This window comes from Lepus europaeus, chromosome 3 (assembly GCF_033115175.1).
Source record: "Lepus europaeus isolate LE1 chromosome 3, mLepTim1.pri, whole genome shotgun sequence".
NCBI classification, from domain to species: domain Eukaryota; kingdom Metazoa; phylum Chordata; class Mammalia; order Lagomorpha; family Leporidae; genus Lepus; species Lepus europaeus.
Genome location: NC_084829.1, coordinates 135,307,996 through 135,325,810, shown reverse-complemented (window position 1 = coordinate 135,325,810; position 17,815 = coordinate 135,307,996). Strand labels below are relative to the sequence as shown.

Here is a 17,815-nt window from a genome sequence, read left to right as displayed (position 1 = left end):
ATTGTTATTTTCATAAATTTAAGGTAACTTTATCCTAAAACATAACAACTTTCTTTATAAATGGTGATGTCATATTTATTTTCAGTTAATCTCTTTACTATAATCCAGAAAAATACAAAATTAGAATTTGAAAATCTTTTTTTTATTTTGATCCTTGAGCCCAAGGACTTTTTCAAAGCGAGATTGAGAAGATATTTCATAATTGGTAGGATATAGGCTGATACTAGCAATAAATTTCATCCAGGGAAAATGGTAAATAACACTTTTACTCTGTTCTGAAATTTACCTAATATTTTTAGGTATAATATGCTTATTTGCAGTTTTTGTGATTACAAAAGCAGTGGATTGCTTTATAAAATTGCAGAAAACCAAAAGTACAGAAATTAAGGTTGTTCGATATTTATATAATTCATAGACTGTATTTTAGTATATTTTGTGTATGTATATAATCCCTGACCTATGCATATATCGATACTTAGCTGTATTCTGGGTATCCTTTACATATAGTAAATTTTAATTTTGCTGAAGCAAGTTATTCAGACCCTGAATCTCATGTTAGTTTCCAAGTCATCACTGACCAGTTGAATGGATGCATGGAATTGATCTTTTTTAAAGTTAGTCATAGTGTTCTAGATGTTGGAAGTAAATTGATTTTGCTCATCTAAATTCATTTTATAATTATATACCTATATTTGAGATAACTGTATACTTTGCTTACAGTCGTATTTCTGTGTAAATCTGATCATATAAAATCGTATTTGGAGACACTAATTAAGTACTTTTATAATTATATTCCATTTCTTGCATACACTAAAAAACAAAGGTGTCCTTTCATAAACATTGTTATAATTGAAGATATTTAATTGTAAACTATTTAAAACTTGTGTATTGGATCAGCAGTAACTACTACCCATTAATAGATTATGAGCGAATGGAACTCATTCATAGAAAGCAGTGTGTCCTGCGCGGAGAAGGTGGAGAGCTTGGTTACAGCATGTTTTTACTCATGCAATAATAATGTTTGCCAATGGAGAGGTAGAGAGGTTAAGAGTTCAGCAGTTACTTTGAATAGTAATACTGTCTTCCTGTCTACTGTAGTTTCTTTAAAATAAGCATGAATTGAAAGTATTTCAACATTACTTTATGCCATTCGACGTGCATATATTGATTCACAAATACCAGGATGCAATTAGTTTCAGAAAAAATAGTCATACTCTGTCAATCAACCCACTGTCTTTTGGAGGGAATAAACTTAAAAAAAAAGTGGGTTTTTGTAGCCAAGAAAAGGCTGCCTAACAATTAAAATGTCACTCTAAGAACTAATTGCTTAATACTGTATCCATGCTTTTAAATTCTCCTTCATTTATATGATAAAGTCTATATTTTTTATGCGGAAAAACAGAAAAATGGATTAGATTTTAACTGAATTTATATTTGATTTTTTTAAAAGTTTATTTATTTATTAATATGAAAGGCAGAGAGAGAGAGAGAGAGAGAGAGAGAGAGAGATCTTCCATTCTCTGGTTCACTCCCCAAATGGCCACAACAGCCAGGTTTGGACCAGGCTGAAGTCAGAAGTCTAGAACTCTATCCTTGTTTCCTACTTGAGTGACAGGGGCCCGAGTACTTGGGCCATCTTCCTCAGCCTTCCTAGGCACATTATAGGAAGCTGGAGCAGAGGATCTGGGACTCCAACTGGTGCTCTGATAATGGGATACCAGCATCACAGGCAGCAGCTTAACCCAGTGTGCTACAACACCAGCCCCTTGATTTATTTATTTATTTATTTGCTGTGGTAAAATATACATAACATAAAATTTACCATTTTTAACCATTTAAAAAATATAATTTAGTGGCATTAAGTGCATTTACAATGCATTACCTCTATCCAGTTCCAGAACTTTTTCATAATCCCAAACTCAAAATCTGCTCCCATTATCAAGTTATTTAATAACTTTGCATTGTCCCCTCTCCCCATGCCCAGGTAACCACTGTTCAACTTACTTTCTATTTGGTGTCTATTCTAGGTCCCTCATGTAATGGAATCATATACTATTCATCCTTTTGTGTATGGCTTATTTCACTTAGCATAATGTTTTTAAGGTTCATCCATGTTGTAGCATGTAGTTAGAAATTTCATCCCTTTTTTATCGTTTTGAAAAATTATATTTTATTATTTACTTTAACATTGTATGTTTTTAAATTATAAATTCTTTAATCATGGAAGCAATCTTTGTGGTTATCAGTACCTACACCACTTTTAACTGCCTTAGGTGTCATAATATTCCTTCTTGAACGTAACAAAACACATATTGAACAATCAGTTTTGACTGGCAAAAGCAGATTTCTTGAACTTGTCTATAAATTGAAAACACACCTAGTGCTATAATCTCATCCCTTTCCAAGACTGATTAACGTTGCAATGTGTGTATATAGCAGTTTTATTTGTCCATTTGTTGGTGGAAGTTTGGGTTGCTTCCATCCTGTGAGAATTATGAATAATGCTGCTCTGAAAGGGGTGTGCAGGTGTTTGCTTGCGTCCTGGCTCTCAGTTCTTTTGGGCCGAGATCCAGGAGTGGGATTGTGGGATCAGGTGGTAATCTGTGTTTGACTTTTTGAGGAACCACTGAAATGTTTTCCACAGTAGCTTCACCATTTTACATTCTTACTAGCACTACACAGGGCTCCGTTTTCTCTACTTCTTTATGTCTTTATAACACTTACCTTCCATTTTTCTAGAGATTTTTTTATTAAAATAATAGCCAAACTAATGGGTATAAAGTGGCTTTGATTTGTGTTTCTCTAATGATTAATGATGTTTAGCATTTTTTTTCATGTGCTTCTTGGACATTTATGAATCTTTGGAGAAACAGTCCTTTACCCATTTTTAAATTAATGATTTCACTTTCACTGAGTTCTTTATATGCTCTAAGTATTCATCCCCTATCAGATTTATAATCTGAAAAAATTTTCTTCTAGGAGTTGCCTTTTAATTCTTTTCATACCCAAAAGTTTTAGATTTTGATGAAGTTCAGTTTATTTTTTCTTGTCATTTTCTGTGCTTTCGGTGTCACATCCAAGTAATCGCTGCCGAATCCAGTGTCCTGAAGCCTTACGTTTTCTTCTAAGATTTTTATGGTTTTAGTTCTTATGCTCAGGTTATTATGAGTTTTGAGCTAACTTTTATGTACAGTGTTAGGTAACTCTTGATGTTCATTCTTTTATCTGTGGATGTCCAGTTTTCCCAGCACAATTTATTGAAAAGATTCCTTTCCCTAGTGAATGGTCATGGCACCCTTGTTGAAAATCAGGCAACCATACATTCGTTCAGACTTTTAGAAGTATAGGTTACCTAGAGGTTTAAGGAAAATCACAACTTACTTTGCCACCTAACAGATTATGTAGTTCATTATACTTTATTGACCCTAAGTAAGTGGATTCTCAAAACACCACACGATGGGCCTGGCGCCGTGGCGCAGTAGGTTAATCCTCTGCCTGTGGCACCTGCATCCCAAATGGGCGCTGGTTCTAGTCCCGGTTGCTTCTCTTCCAATCCAGCTCTCTGCTGTGGCCTGGGAGAAAGCAGTAGAAGATGGTCCAAGTGCTTGGGCCCCTGCACCCACATGGGAGCACCTGGCTCCTGGCTTCGGATCAGCGTAGCTCCAGTCTTTGCAGCCATTTGGGGAGTGAACCAACTGAAGGAAGACTTTTCTCTCTGTCTCTCCCTCTCATTGTCTGTAACTCTACCTCTCAAATAAATAAATAAAATCTTAAAACACACACACACACACACATACACACGAAGCACAGACTCCCTGCTCTGATCTGACACCCTTCAAGTTAGTGAGTTTCAAAATTCCGAAGTGTTAGGAGTTTAGAAAGGTAAATGCCCCATGCATATTGTGTTAAACCCCTGAGAGAGAAGGAGGCAGTTTCCTGTAATCAAGCACATGGATGTGTCTGCACCACCACTTGCTAATGTCATCGCTGAGATCAGTAAGACTTGGAAATTGCTTCACTTCTAGTCCACATATTCTATTTAAAAGGGTTTATGAAAGACTTTTTATAAAGACAACTTTAGCTTTTCTATCTTCTGGGGTTTTGGAATCGCAGGTAAGAGAACGTGACCTGTATTAGTGTTGTCTCTGCTTATGGAGGAGAAAGCGGAGACCCTGAGAGGTTATGATTTTTTTGAATATTCAGATGCCTAAGCCAGGACCCCTTATTCATCACCTTCACTCTGAACTCCATTCTTTTTTTGTTTTTAATATATTACATATACATATGTATAGTTTTATTTTTATTTTTTGCTATTGTACCATGCTACAGATTGCTTCGAATTATGAATGATTTTGGTTATCAGAGGCTACTTCAGAATCTTCATGGAAAAATGTAATTAAAAGATAAAGTTTATTTTTTTTTCTTTTTGTTTTCAAGATTTTATTTATTTGTCAGAGTTACACAGAGAGGGGAGAGGCAGAGAGAGAGAGGTCTTCCATCTGATGATTTACTCCCCAACTGGCCGCAACGGCCGGAGCTGCACTGATCTGAAGCCAGGAGCCAGGAGCTTCTTCCGCATCTCCCACGCAGGTGCAGGGGCCCAAGGACTTGGGCCATCTTCTACTGCTTTCCCAGGCCATAGCAGAGAGCTGGATTGGAAGTGGAGCAGCTGGGTCTTAAACCAGCACCCATATGGGATGCCGGCGCTTCAGGCCAGGGCGTTAACCCACTGTGCCACAGCACTGGCCCCTATAAAGTTTATTTTGACCAGAAATATTTTGAAATCCATGCATGAGGGATCTTCAAAATGATTATGGAAAATTTGTACTAAGGGAAAACTATGCGTGGATTTCAAAATATTTTTACACTGTAACATTTTTTAATTATATTTTCCCACAAACATATTGCACACTTAAATCTTGTTAACTGAATGAAGATGGTCAGCCTATGTATGTTCTGGTTTGAATTAGGACCCATATAAGCCTTAGCTTCCTCTTTTATAAAATGAGAAGTTCCATTTCTGTGATTTCTACAGGCCCCTTGGTAAGCTGAAATGGGAAGAGCTAGTGTAAAATTCATCTCAGAAACATAGCATCATGGCCACATTAAATTACCAGTTTTTGATAAGAATTTTCCTTACATGCAAAACATGGACAATAATCACTAATATAAAAGGTCATCAATTAATTAACTGTTTTACCATGTGCCAGGCACTATTTTAAAATAACTTCTGAATTTCCTTGTTTTAGTGAGAAGAATGTAAGGCTGGGGACTTGGGGAGGAGAGGATTGTTTAAGAACTTGCCCCAAATGAAAGTGATTTACATGCAGATCTGTCTCCCATATAAATAAAATTTAATAATATTATCATTACTGAAATTCAATGAATGCCTTCACCCATTATATCTCATTGTTCTATGTATAGGACACATATAAGGACACTATAAAGACTTAAATTGAGCAGTAAATATACCGCTTATAACTATGAAATAAACGCTAATGATTCTGTTGAAATATTTTCAGAATTGAAAACTTGGGACTTAGTGGGTTGGTTGCTACTATATATGATAGTATTGCCTTCCCTCATTTTTAGGATGAAGCAGTTCACAGTTGTTGAACATTGCCACGTCAGGCAGTATCTCTCATCCTATTGAATTTCCATCACAACTCTGTAAATGCCAACACGATTAAATTCAATCCCAAGTTCCATAGTACTTTATGTAATTAAAGCAACAGTAACACTTGTTGTAAATGATAAATTCTCTTAATCTTTACAACAACCCTAAGATAGTGTTATCCTCTGTCTTTATAGAGGAAAAAGCTGATAGGAAGCTTATGCAATTGACTAAAATGTACACAGTACTTGGTGGGGTAGAAATGTGACCTTCCCCTTGGGGTAAGTGAAGCAACCTCCTGATAGAGTGGTGGGACTTAGGGGAAGCAGCTGGAGACCCTGATAGCCTGCAAGCAGTGCCCTGAATTGGATATAATTAAATGAAGCGCCTAAAGAAAAGGTTGCCGGTGCTGCAGTGACCAGTGTTCAGTGTTAGCAATTTTTTTGTTTTAGGTGCTGTTACACTACCAAACTGTCAGTGAACCTGCTGTGATCAAACGCTTGATTAGCGTCTTGAACAAAAGCACCGGTGAAGTCACGAAGAAGAAGCCCAAGTGAGTGTTTTAATATAGAAAAACAACAATTTAAGTGAATTCCTTTCACGCTAATTCATTTGTATCATGTTTGTGGCAAATGAAATCCATTTTTCTTCCAGAAATTATGTTTTCCAAGCATTAGACTAAAACAAACATAAAAACAAATATTTAATCTCATGTTTATGTGTGACTACTTGGTATAATTTCTGTGTTGTGTACTGTGGTAGAGATGTGAATGGAAATTAAAAATGTAAATATAAATTCATATATATATATATATATACATACATACATATACATGATAAAAATAAAGGCATTGAAAACACCAGGCCTACATTTGAACCATGCTGTTTTTTTTAAGACTTATTTATTTGAAAGAGTTACAGAGAAGCAGAGACAGAGAGAGAGAGAGAGAGAGAGAGAGTCTTCCACCTGCTGGTTTATTCCCCAAATAGTAGCAATGGCCAGAGCTGAGCTTATAGGAAACCAGGAGGCCAGAGCTGTGAGCTTTTCAGGGTCTTCCTACATGGGTGCAGGGACCCAAGCACTTGAGCCATCTTCTGCTGCTTTCCTAGGCCATAGCAGAGAGCTGGATCAGAAGAGGAACAGCTGGGACTTGAACTGGCACTCATATGGGATAGCCTACTATGCCACAGTGCAGCACGCAGGCCTACATTTTTATTGATAAGTTTGAATTATGTCTAACCACTGATTGCAGATTTCAGATATACGCTTTTCTTACCTTGTCACCTCCTTGGTAAGATCCTTCCCTACGCTAAGAGGACAGTGATCCACATGTTGTATAGCAATACCTTTTTCCCCCCTCAGAAAAATCTTTTTCTTCCTGCTCAAAGTCCACCTGGAGCCATCAGCTGAGGTGGCCAGCATGTCAGTCCCTCTGATTATCATTTAATATCCAGGTCTAGGTGTGGGCAGTGCACCTCTGACTGAGAGAAGGTCGGCACTTTGCACAGGAAGTACTTCTGTAAAATTAAGCACTGTAAATAAAAACAAAAGACGCAAGACTAGATGTGACTATTACAGCATACAGATCTCTTACCCTGAATCAACTAAAGGCTAGGCACGGTTTGGCTTGACTGCTTCAGCTTTGGGGTTTTCCTCAACTTCAAGCCCATGGGGAATCCCACCCAAAATCCCCCATTTTCAGTCCTGGGGTGTTCCTCATCCTCTGCACCTGCATGAGGGGCCAGAGGTGACGGGGGGGGGTGGTGTTAGAGGGTTGGCTGCAAGTGGAGAGAGAGCCCCCCCCCCCCCACTGCTGTGAACCCACACTTGCTCTCTGTTAGGAGGAAAGGTGGCTCTTTATTTTTGACCTGAGCCCTTAGCTTCTAACGTGAGTGTTGGCCAGGGTGTTCTGAGAGACGTGCTGTCACTATGTGACTAACAGTCCTAGTCAGGATGTTTTCATATGATGTGTAGTCTTAGCACCTGTATGAAGCAGCTAGCAAAGTGGCACATGTGGCAGAGGCAGGATTCAAACCCAGTCCCTTGTTGAATAAACCGTGTTCTCATGCAGGAGCCAGGTTGTTTGACCCAGGCAGTTGATTTGGAGAACCTTCAATCTGAAGTTTTACTCATTACACCTAAACCTGAGTTGTGGCCTCACTGCTCCTGCTACAAAATCCTAGCTCAGGGGTGCTAGGGCTTCCTATATTCTCCTGATAGTTTTCCCTGTCACCTTATTGGGAGCTTTGCCCTTTTCTCTTCTGTTGCACCAATACCATTTGACCTCTCTCCTTCATTTCAGTTCAGGAACATCATAAACCCTTTTTTTGCTTTATGCAGACTGGAAGTGAACTTTCTTGACAACAAAATTAAGCATAAGTCATGAATATATTAGTTGTTTTTCTTCTTAAGATCTAGGGTTGAAATTATCCAAAGCTGGGACCAGCACTGTGGCATAGTGGGTAAAGCCTCTGCCTGCAGTGCTGGCATCCCATATGGACACCAGTTCGAGTCCTGGCGGCTCCACCTTCCAATCCAGCTCTCTGCTATGGCCTAGGAAAGCAGTAGAAGATGGCCCAAGTGCTTGGGCCCCTGCACCCATGAGGGAGAAAGAAAAGAGATTATCCAAAGCTAATATTTTAAAAATTTGATGTTTTTTTTAGAAACTGATTGATCTGTCCCTGAACTAGTTGTCTGCAGAATTTGTGATTTCTGTCCTCCATCCTTCTGGAAGACATCAAAGTTACATTACAGAATACTTTCAAAATATGACCCTTTGGAATCTGTCTCCTTCACAGGGAATGGAGGGCTGGGGCCCGTGATTAGGAATTTTTTGTGTGCTTATCTCTTTGTAACCATTTACAATCTGGCCCATGCCTCAACCCCTTTCATTTCCTATAAGTATTATATGGTGAAAAAAACCTCTTAAATGATTTTGTCCTAAACCTCTGCTATATGAGGAATATGTGTGGAGGTTAGGAGGGATGGGAGGGAGGGTACGGATTAGAATTTTACCAGAAAAAAGACATAGAACATTGCATTAATACCTTCTTATAGGATTTAACCTTAGTTACCACTTTATTAAATAAAGGAACTTTTCAATTTCTTGAAGGAAAGAATTGGTTAGGACAACTAACATTTTAGGTTAAAGGATAGAGTTGCATTTGGAAGGGTGTGTGTGTGCGTGTGTGTGGAGTGTGAAATGTTTATTTTTCAGGTTCTTGTTATTACATTTATTTGCCTCTGTTGCCGATCCATTTGCTCCTTTTCCCCCTTAAAAGGTTGCTGACTAAAGGCCAGAATGCACTGGTGGAGCTACAGACACAAAGGCCAGTGGCACTGGAGCTGTATAAGGACTTTAAGGAGCTGGGGCGCTTTATGTTACGCTACAGCGGTTCTACCATAGCTGCTGGTGTCGTCACTGAGGTATTGTAGTCACTGATTTGATACACGTGGCTGGGATGTCTAGTTTTTACTTCGAATGATGACTACCGAAGTGGCTTAAGGGAAACACAATTAAGGTATTAGGATAAGAAATTAAAACTATATTAAACAATAAGAAAGAAAAAGTTTAATCTTAGACCTGTCTGTTGTGAGAGCTGCGCGCTGTGTTCTCTACCAGTGATTCTGCTCCAACTGAAGGAAGTCTGTTGAAACACCAGTCTGTGGCGTGCAGTCCAAATTATGAGAGTAGAGGCTTCAGGAATCGAATTCATTGGGAGTAATGATTTGTTTAATAGAAGAACCTTACTTTGTTTTCAGGAAAAACTGGTTAACATCTTAGTGATGTTTCTGAAACCCATGTACTATATATAATGCAAAGTTCAGTTGAGTTTTGGGAAAATGGCCAAAAATTAACCAGGAAATTTCAATAATTTAAATTCTACACTACCATAATTAGCATGAATCTTATCAATATTATATTTTAGAGGGGACTTGATTACTTCATGATTGTTTTCTGCATGGAATGATTTGATTTATTTAATTGGAGAAATACTTTGAAAACATAGCTGAAATTGAGTCAAAATTCATTCAGTTACAACTGTAATTATATAAAATCTATCTTTTTAAGTTTCTAAGGCACCAAGAGATATGTACATCATTTGTGTAACTGTGTGGAAAGCAGTATAGGGTGGAGACAGACAGAGCAGGCTCAGGGTTCAACTGCCCATTGATGTTGCTGCTCTACCCTTTCTAGCCCCACAGGAACATTTTCCTGTCAATGTATTCATCTATGAACATGGTATTATAGAATCTGCCTCCCAGAGTTGTGAAGTCTGTGCAAAGAAAGCACTTGGCACAGTAATTGGCACATGTAAATAAAGCATTTAGTACATGTTAGCTAGTTTATTGTCAAAGCATCATGTTTAATTTATTAAGTCCTTCTCTGGGTTATAAAAATAAGAGGGTTTCTGAAGGAAAATAAAATATTATAAAGTAAACCTTAGAAGTAGCGTGACTGAGGAGGGGAAGAAAAAGTAAAGTGTTATCTCTGGATATAAATAAAGATCACTTCATGGCCGGTGCCGTGGCTCATTAGGCTAATCCTCCGCCTGTGGCACCAGCACCCCGGGTTCTAGTCCCGGTCAGGGCACCGGATTCTGTCCCGGTTGCTCCTCTTCCAGTCCAGCTCTCTGCTGTGGCCTGGGAAGGCAGTGGAGGATGGCCCAAGTCCTTGGGCCCTGCACCCGCATGGGAGACCAGGAGGAAGCACCTGGCTCCTGGCTTCGGATCAGTGCAGCGCCAGCCGTAGTGGCCATTTGGGGGGTGAACCAACGGAAGGAAGACCTTTCTCTCTGTCTCTCTCTGTCTCACTGTCTAACTCTGCCTGTCAAAAAAAAAAAAAAAAGATCACTTTGCTGTCATTTTTCCTTTCTTTGTTCTGGTCATGCAGATGATTAAATTTTGCTGTTTTTTTAAATTTACAGATAAAAGAATGATGGATCAGAATTTCTACAGCATCTCCAAATACCATGAAATAACTAACCTCAGATTTTAAAGAATCCAGTTATTCATGTAAAGGAACAATGTGTACTGATAAATTGATTTTTTTTTTAATTGGGGGAAAAATTAAAGATATAATTAACTGCAAAGAAGTATATTAAAAATCACTCCCACAAAGAAGTTGCCAACTGGGAAAGAAAGTCTAGTGTGCTTTCATTTGAAAAACCAGCTTTCCCTTCGAAATGTTGGTGAATGGATTGACTTTGCTGAGATTTTATGGCACGTGTGAGAAACAGTATTAGAAGATATAATTATCATGAAATGCACCCTTCTTCCTGGCAGACCACGAAATATTTGCAGTGTTCTCTTTTGATTCAACTGAACTACACATTTTAAGGAAAAGTCATTAAACTGGGATTTTTGAGGTTGTTGATATTTGACCTGGGCCCTTTTTTTGTTAACTCTAAGATTTGCTGGATGTTATAATAAAAGCATTTTGTGTTGAGCATACATGTGTTCCTCCAACAAGTAAACTTTTGAAAGCTTAATTTGGAATTAGTGGGAGCTGTTCCTTTCGCGCCCGAGACATTATTTAAGTTGTAAAGCCTGCTAATAAAATACTATAGTCTGAGCATAATGCACAGTGTGTTTTGTTCCTTAGACATTCATGAGAGACTCTGCCACTCTTGTAATATGACTGGGGTGTTTTTTCTCTGTTTCTTGACTATTTCACATGCATTCTTGCTTTTTGTCCTACCAGCAGATCAAATTAGGTCTCAGCCTTTCCTAACCATAACTTGTGTCCCCAGTTCTCACTTTCAGAATTACATACGTGATCTGAGGCACACAGATCTCGCAAAGCTTAGAGATTCGGTGCACTATGACTAAGAGTCAAGTGTTTCTTTCAAGTTTCAACAACAAACCCCAAGGTTTACATATTTAGTAAGTGTGCAGGGTCTTCACAAAGTTCATGGAAAATGCATAGCATGAGAAAATTATGCATGGGTTTCCATTTTTTTTTTTTATACCATAACAAACTTATTTTTTGGTTCCATTTCCCAGCAGTCTTTTGCAGTACCTTCGTATTTGTTGAGTTACCTCTTAGGCACAAGGAACTTCAGAGGAGACTTAGCCTGTAGCTAAGCCTGGGACTCTGAGGGATTTTTATGAGTTTTTAAAATAAGAAAGCGGTGTGGTTTATTCACACCATGCATGGCTTACCATGCACAACAGGATTTCCTCTTAATTAAAGAATATCATCCATATGGAAGAGTGCACAGATCTTACTGTGCCGATCAATGAATGATCGCCAGGTGAACATTCATACCCATACAGTGTGTTTCCTCACCTGAACAATATTTGTCACTTCAGAGTGAACTTGCTGAGATAAGGAAGTGTTTCACTTACGTATTGTATTAATCCGAAATTTAACACATACATGTAACAGAAACCTAACTTCAAGTGACGGAAGCAACAAAAAAAGTTTTTGCCTGACAAGAAGCCCTACTTTGTGTCTGTGCAGACTCAACAGCCCACAGTGTCAACAGAACAGAACCCCTCCAAATGCCAAGTTCCTAACAAGACAGTGATTCCATCCGCACATCTTCCATCCAGGGATCCAGGGAGGGGAGAGCAGGCTACATGAAAGAGCGCGTGTTTTCCGGAAGTCCTGGAGTAGAAAAGCTCCTTATTGGCTACAGTTGAATTGTGCTACTTTTCCTGGAACGCCCCTGCAGTTGCTGGTGAAGTGAATGTCAGCAGAGCACTTAGCTGAGAGTCATGGCAGCAGAGAGATTCAGGGTGCTGTTGGGAAAGGAAAGTGATTGGGACAAGGAGCAAAACCAAGGAGGTTCCACTCTGTGTATTATGTAAGGATATGGCAGAAGAGTTTAACTTCAACAGATAGTAGTAGAGGCAATTAATGAGTTTGACCATTTCTATGTCTATGTCCATTTCTATTTAGTTGTGATACAATCTTTTTGTTTACATTGTGTTTACGGTTGCCTGTTGGTGAAGGGAGGAGTGATGTCACTTAGCTGACCCACTGTAGGGGAGGAGTGCTGGCAGTGGAAAGCTGGGGTTAATCAAGAAACAGAGGGGCTGGCATTGTGGCGCAGGGGTTAAACTGCCACTTGCAGGGCTTCCAGCTGCTCCGCTTCCAACCCAGCTCCCTGCTGATGCGCCTGGGAAAGCAGCTGATGATGACCCCTGCACCCACCTGGAAAATCTGGATGGAGTGCCATGTTTGGCCCTTTGGGAAAAGTGAACCAGCGGAAGGAAGAACTCTGTGTGTCTCCCTTTCTCTCCCTCTCTCTCATTTGTCCTTTTATTTGAAAGGAAATCTTAAGGAAAGGAGAAAAAAAAAAGAACAGCAGGCATGCCCGAGCTTGGTTGTGATCTGATTTCTTGACCTGACTTTTCCATCTTCACTTAATAAAACATCCATTTCGTGTCATTTTGCTTCACATACTTGTCCTGACTTCCTTTAAGCTTAGTGATGTCCATGCACGGATGGCTTTGTCCTCTGCCCTTGACTGTATTGAGGCTGTAATGAAGAGAGTAAGGCTGCCACAAAACACAGCAAACACTGACGTAAGGGAAAGAGTTTAGCGGGGGAAACCCAACAGACTGGGGGGAAGAGGCCAAGAAGGAAAAGAGGGAGAAGGAGAGCCTAAGAGAGACAGGTCAGGAGACTGAGAGGAAGAGAGAGAAGAGGGGAGAGAGAGCAACATGTGTTCAGAGGAGGCCCTTTTTTTTTTTTTTCCGGGGGGGGGGGGTTAAACTTTTATTTAATAAATATAAATTTCCAAAGTACAGCTTTTGGATTACAGTGGCTTCCCCCCCCCCCCCATAACCTCCCTCCCAGCCGCAACCCTCCCATCTCCCGTTCCCTCTCCCATCCCATTCACATCGATTCATTTTCAATTATCTTTATATACAGAAGATCAATTTAGTATATACTAAGTAAAGATTTCAACAGTTTGCACCCACAAGAAACACAAAGTGTAGAGTACTATTTGAGTACTAGTTATACCGTTAAATCACATAGTACAACACATTAAGGACAGAGATCCTACATGGGGAGTAAGTGCACAGTGACTCCTATTGTTGATTTAACAATTGACACTCTTGTTTATGGCCTCAGTAAGAGAGCAGGTCCTTTTGGGGGGGGGGGGGCAGGCAGAGAAGTAGGAGCAGGGAATCCCATTAGGATGGGGGTGGAGCTTGACACCAGTGGTTGGGCGGTGATGTGGGGGGCTAGAGACTAGGATCCTGTCAGGGTGTAGGTCATGCCATAGATAAGACTGCAATTTTCCTAACGAAGAGTTGCCTCTAGGGTTAACCTGGGTTGGAAAGTACAGAATTGCATTTTCATTTGTGTTTTTTCTCACACTGATTTATGATAATATTTGAGCCTCTCTATCGTGAGAGATGTTTTAGACTAGAAAAGTTTTTCTCCTGTGAAAATGCAAATCAGTATTTTCAATTTTGTTAAAACACAATCATAATAATCAGATAATTTGGGGATACAAAAAAAAAATGGGGAAGAATAAAGTTCAACCAGAGTTCTCTTACTGCAAAATAACTTTTTTTTTTTGAGATTTAAAAGTATTTATTAGAATCCAGGACCTCCAGCCAGAGTGGCATGGAGGGGGGCTTCCAAGAGAGGAAAACCCAAAGGGGACTGGTGGCAGCCTGCTTTAAGTACAATTTGGAAGGAATTTTGAGGATTAGATTGGCATTCAGTTACCAGGCAGGGACAAAAACCATCAAAAGACCTCATTTAAAATTCTCTATGCAGTCTAAGGGTGGGATAGGTAACTTGTTTTCACAATAAACTGTGAGCTCTGGAGGAGCTCCCTTGCTATTCTCATGGTAAGTTTGGAGATTGCAAAGGAAGGAGAGCAGCCTGTGTTCTTCCTAAAGATAAAATTTGGGGGAAGAAAGCAAGTATTTTACACCCCAAATTCCATTGGAATCCATTGACAATTAACCCATCTGATTCCTCACAGTGTAATGGGTTAAGTCACCACCTGTGACACCAGCATCCCTCATGGGGGCCTGTTCGTGTCCCGGCCACTCCACTCCTTTTTTTTTTTTTTTGACAGGCAGAGTGGATAGTGAGAGAGAGAGAAACAGAGAGAAAGGTCTTCCTTTGCCATTGGTTCACCCTCCAATGGCCGCTGCAGCCGGCGCATCGCGCTGATCCGAAGCGAGGAGCCAAGAGCCAGGTGCTTCCTCCTGGTCTCCCATGCAGGGCCCAAGGACTTGGGCCATCCTCCACTGCCTTCCCGGGCCATAGCAGAGAGCTGGCCTGGAAGAGGGGCAACCGGGATAGAATCCGGCGCCCCAACCGGGACTAGAACCCGGTGTGCCGGCGCCGCAAGGCAGAGGATTAGCCTGTTAAGCCACGGCGCCGGCCCCGGCCACTCCACTTCTGACCCAGTTCTTTCTAAAGCACCTGGGAAAGCAGCAGAAGATAGGCCAACTGCTTGGCCCCTGCACCCACATTGCACACCTGGATGAAGCTCCTGGCTCCTGGCTTCAGCGTGGCCCATTTTGGGGAGTGAACCAGCAGATGCTAAATCTATTTTTCTGTCTCTCCTTTTCTCTCTGTAACTCTGTCTTTCAAATAAATAAATTTTAAAAAGTTCCTTTGCTTCCTTATTTAATTATGCACCTGCCATATTCCAGCCAAGTAGAAAACTGTGGGGCTCAGATTGTCCTAGGGCTGACAGTCCCTCCAGGGGAAAGGGTTTCTCAGGCCAATGAAGTACAAGTGAAATCAGAGATGACTCCCTAAAATCTACACCATAATGTGGCCCTTTACAGTTCTCCAGAAGCACCATCTGGGGTGCCACAAATGCTGCCAGAATTTGGGGTGCCATACGATTTCACCATTTGCTTATTACTAAATCCCCAATATTAATAAGCCCAAGAGGGTTCTTGCCTAATATTTAGATAAGAATGCTAAACACCAGCACAGATAAACAAGGCAGCATGGTACATTTTAAGCCTTTATTTAGTGTGAAAGATGCATAGGAGAGTGAGAGCTTTATTTAAGAGAGGTAAATCTGGGTAAATCAGGTAGGGCTCACAAACCTAATCGATTTTAACCCATATGCCGGCCTACTTCACTGGCAGCCAACTGACAGTTGTTTTCTTTCCTGAAATGCATACATCTTTGAATCCTTTGGGCTTGAGGGTCATCCTAGTCAAGGGAAGAAAGACTTCAAAATGGGGCCGTGGGCATCGGAATGTTAGGTAGGAAGTCAGTTATGAGCTTATGTGTGTGTAACAGGCCTAAAGAGAAGACCTCTATGTCCAGCATATGCATCTGCATCTCAAAGTCATCCCAATAATGTTTCAGGGGCAGCCTGGCCCTTGCATCCTGCCCTGCCCCCTTCTACCAGATAACCTGCCAGGTGGAGGTCCCCACCCCTTCTGCCTGACAATCTTCCACAATCTCCCAGGTTCAGCCTAGTATCTGCATCTCAAACACCCTGCTCCCTTCCTCCTGTCTGATAACATTTGCATCCAAAGTCCTTTGTTTCAGACCTTCAAGAGAAGTTTTTCTATTTACATCCAAAAAGCCCTTTGTTCCAAGAGGAGCAGAGGTGGGGAAGCAAGACCCATCTCCTTAAAAACCCCCAGCCTCAACTGGACTGCGGGCTCAGCTCTCTGCATCTTTGCTGAGCCGCCCGCCTGGCCTGGTCAGGTGTAATCTCTCCACTCAACATGTAAACTCCCTCCTTCTTCCTCCCCAGTCTCTCAGGCCCTGTCTGGAGAGGTGCCCATCCGTCCTTACAGATGTCCCTTCCTAATAAACCTTGCTATTTTTTTTTTTTTTTGTCAGGCAGAGTGGACAGTGAGAGAGAGAGACAGAGAGAAAGGTCTTCCTTTTGCCGTTGGTTCACCCTCCAATGGCCGCCGCGGTAGGCGCGCTGCGGCCAGCGCACCGCGCTGATCCGATGGCAGGAGCCAGGTACTTATCCTGGTCTCCCATGGGGTGCAGGGCCCAAGCACTTGGGCCATCCTCCACTGCACTCCCTGGCCACAGCAGAGAGCTGGCCTGGAAGAGGGGCAACCGGGACAGGATCCGTGCCCTGACCGGGACTAGAACCTGGTGTGCCGGCGCCGCAAGGCGGAGGATTAGCCTAGTGAGCCGCGGCGCCGGCGTAAACCTTGCTATTTTACCTCCCACTACTCTCTGTCTCACGCCTGAATTCTTTCTTGCGCGAAGACAAGAACCCTGCAATTTCTCCGGTAACAGGAAGAAAGAGAGCAAGCAGAAGCAGTCCTGGGGCTAGCTGGGCTCCTCTCTCCTTTTGGACCCGCCCTCGCCTCAGTGTGGGGCCCTGCTGGCTTGTGCCAGTTCTGATGGCATTGTGGCACTCACACTAGTGCGACCTTCTTATCAGAGTTAGACAGGGTCTGTCGTTGGCGGTGATGCTTTCTGCCAGTGGACGCCAAACACTGCCCAGCTGGGTGATTTTGCCGATGGAAAACTTGACCTCCTCTCTCACAAACCATCTTCCCGAATTGGCAGGGGAGAGTTAGTGACGAGTTGAATGTCTTTGACACAGATACATATTTTATATAAGGTTTATCAGCACTTATGGCAGTTCCTCCTCACCTGGTTCTCCTGCTTTGTCTTCAGGCTATGTTCTTCCTGGATGCGTTCATGCGGTTAATCCTCCCTGTGTTAGGTAGGAAGTCAGAAATGAGCTTATGTGTGTGTGACAAAGGCCTAAGGAGTTGACAGCTAGGTCCAGCATCCTCATCTCAAAGTCATCCCGATAACCTTCCAGGTGCAGCCCAGTGTCTACACTTCAAACGCCCTGCCCCTTCCTCTAAGACGCCCTGCCATCCTTCCTCTAAGACTCCTCTAGGGCGGGGGTGGGGGGGGTGGGGGGATGCCAGCCAGGCTTCCCCTGTCTGATAACTTCAGGGGGAAAACTCAGAAAGGAATTTTTCGTATTTACATCCAAGAAGTCCTTTGTTCCAGGAGAAGAGGCGGGAAGGCAAGACCCATCTCCTTAAAAGGCGCCCCCCCCCCCCACCTCAACCGGACTGCGCACTCAGCCCTCTGCCACTCTGCTGAGCCGCCCATCTGGCCTGCCCACTCAACCATGTAACCTCGCTCTCCCCCGGTCTGAGCGACTGGGCACTCTCTCTCGGGTTCTGTCTGGAGAGGTGCCCAGCTGTTCTTACGGATGTCTCCACCCTAATAAACCTTGCTATTTTGCTTTCCA

At 41.7% G+C, this 17,815-nt stretch overlaps 1 protein-coding gene across 1 annotated transcript in view; it reads left to right on the top strand.

Annotated features, from left to right (window-relative positions):
• The window catches only part of HBS1L (HBS1 like translational GTPase), a 90,977-nt gene extending 79,788 nt beyond the window's left edge, over positions 1-11,189 (top strand). The window contains exons 16-18 of the mRNA XM_062186798.1: positions 6,067-6,167; positions 8,897-9,041; positions 10,544-11,189. Coding sequence (XP_062042782.1) covers positions 6,067-6,167; positions 8,897-9,041; positions 10,544-10,555 — 258 coding nt within the window. The 3' untranslated portion in view covers positions 10,556-11,189. The remainder of the gene's footprint in view (positions 1-6,066; positions 6,168-8,896; positions 9,042-10,543) is intronic.
• The last annotated feature ends 6,626 nt before the right edge of the window (positions 11,190-17,815 follow it).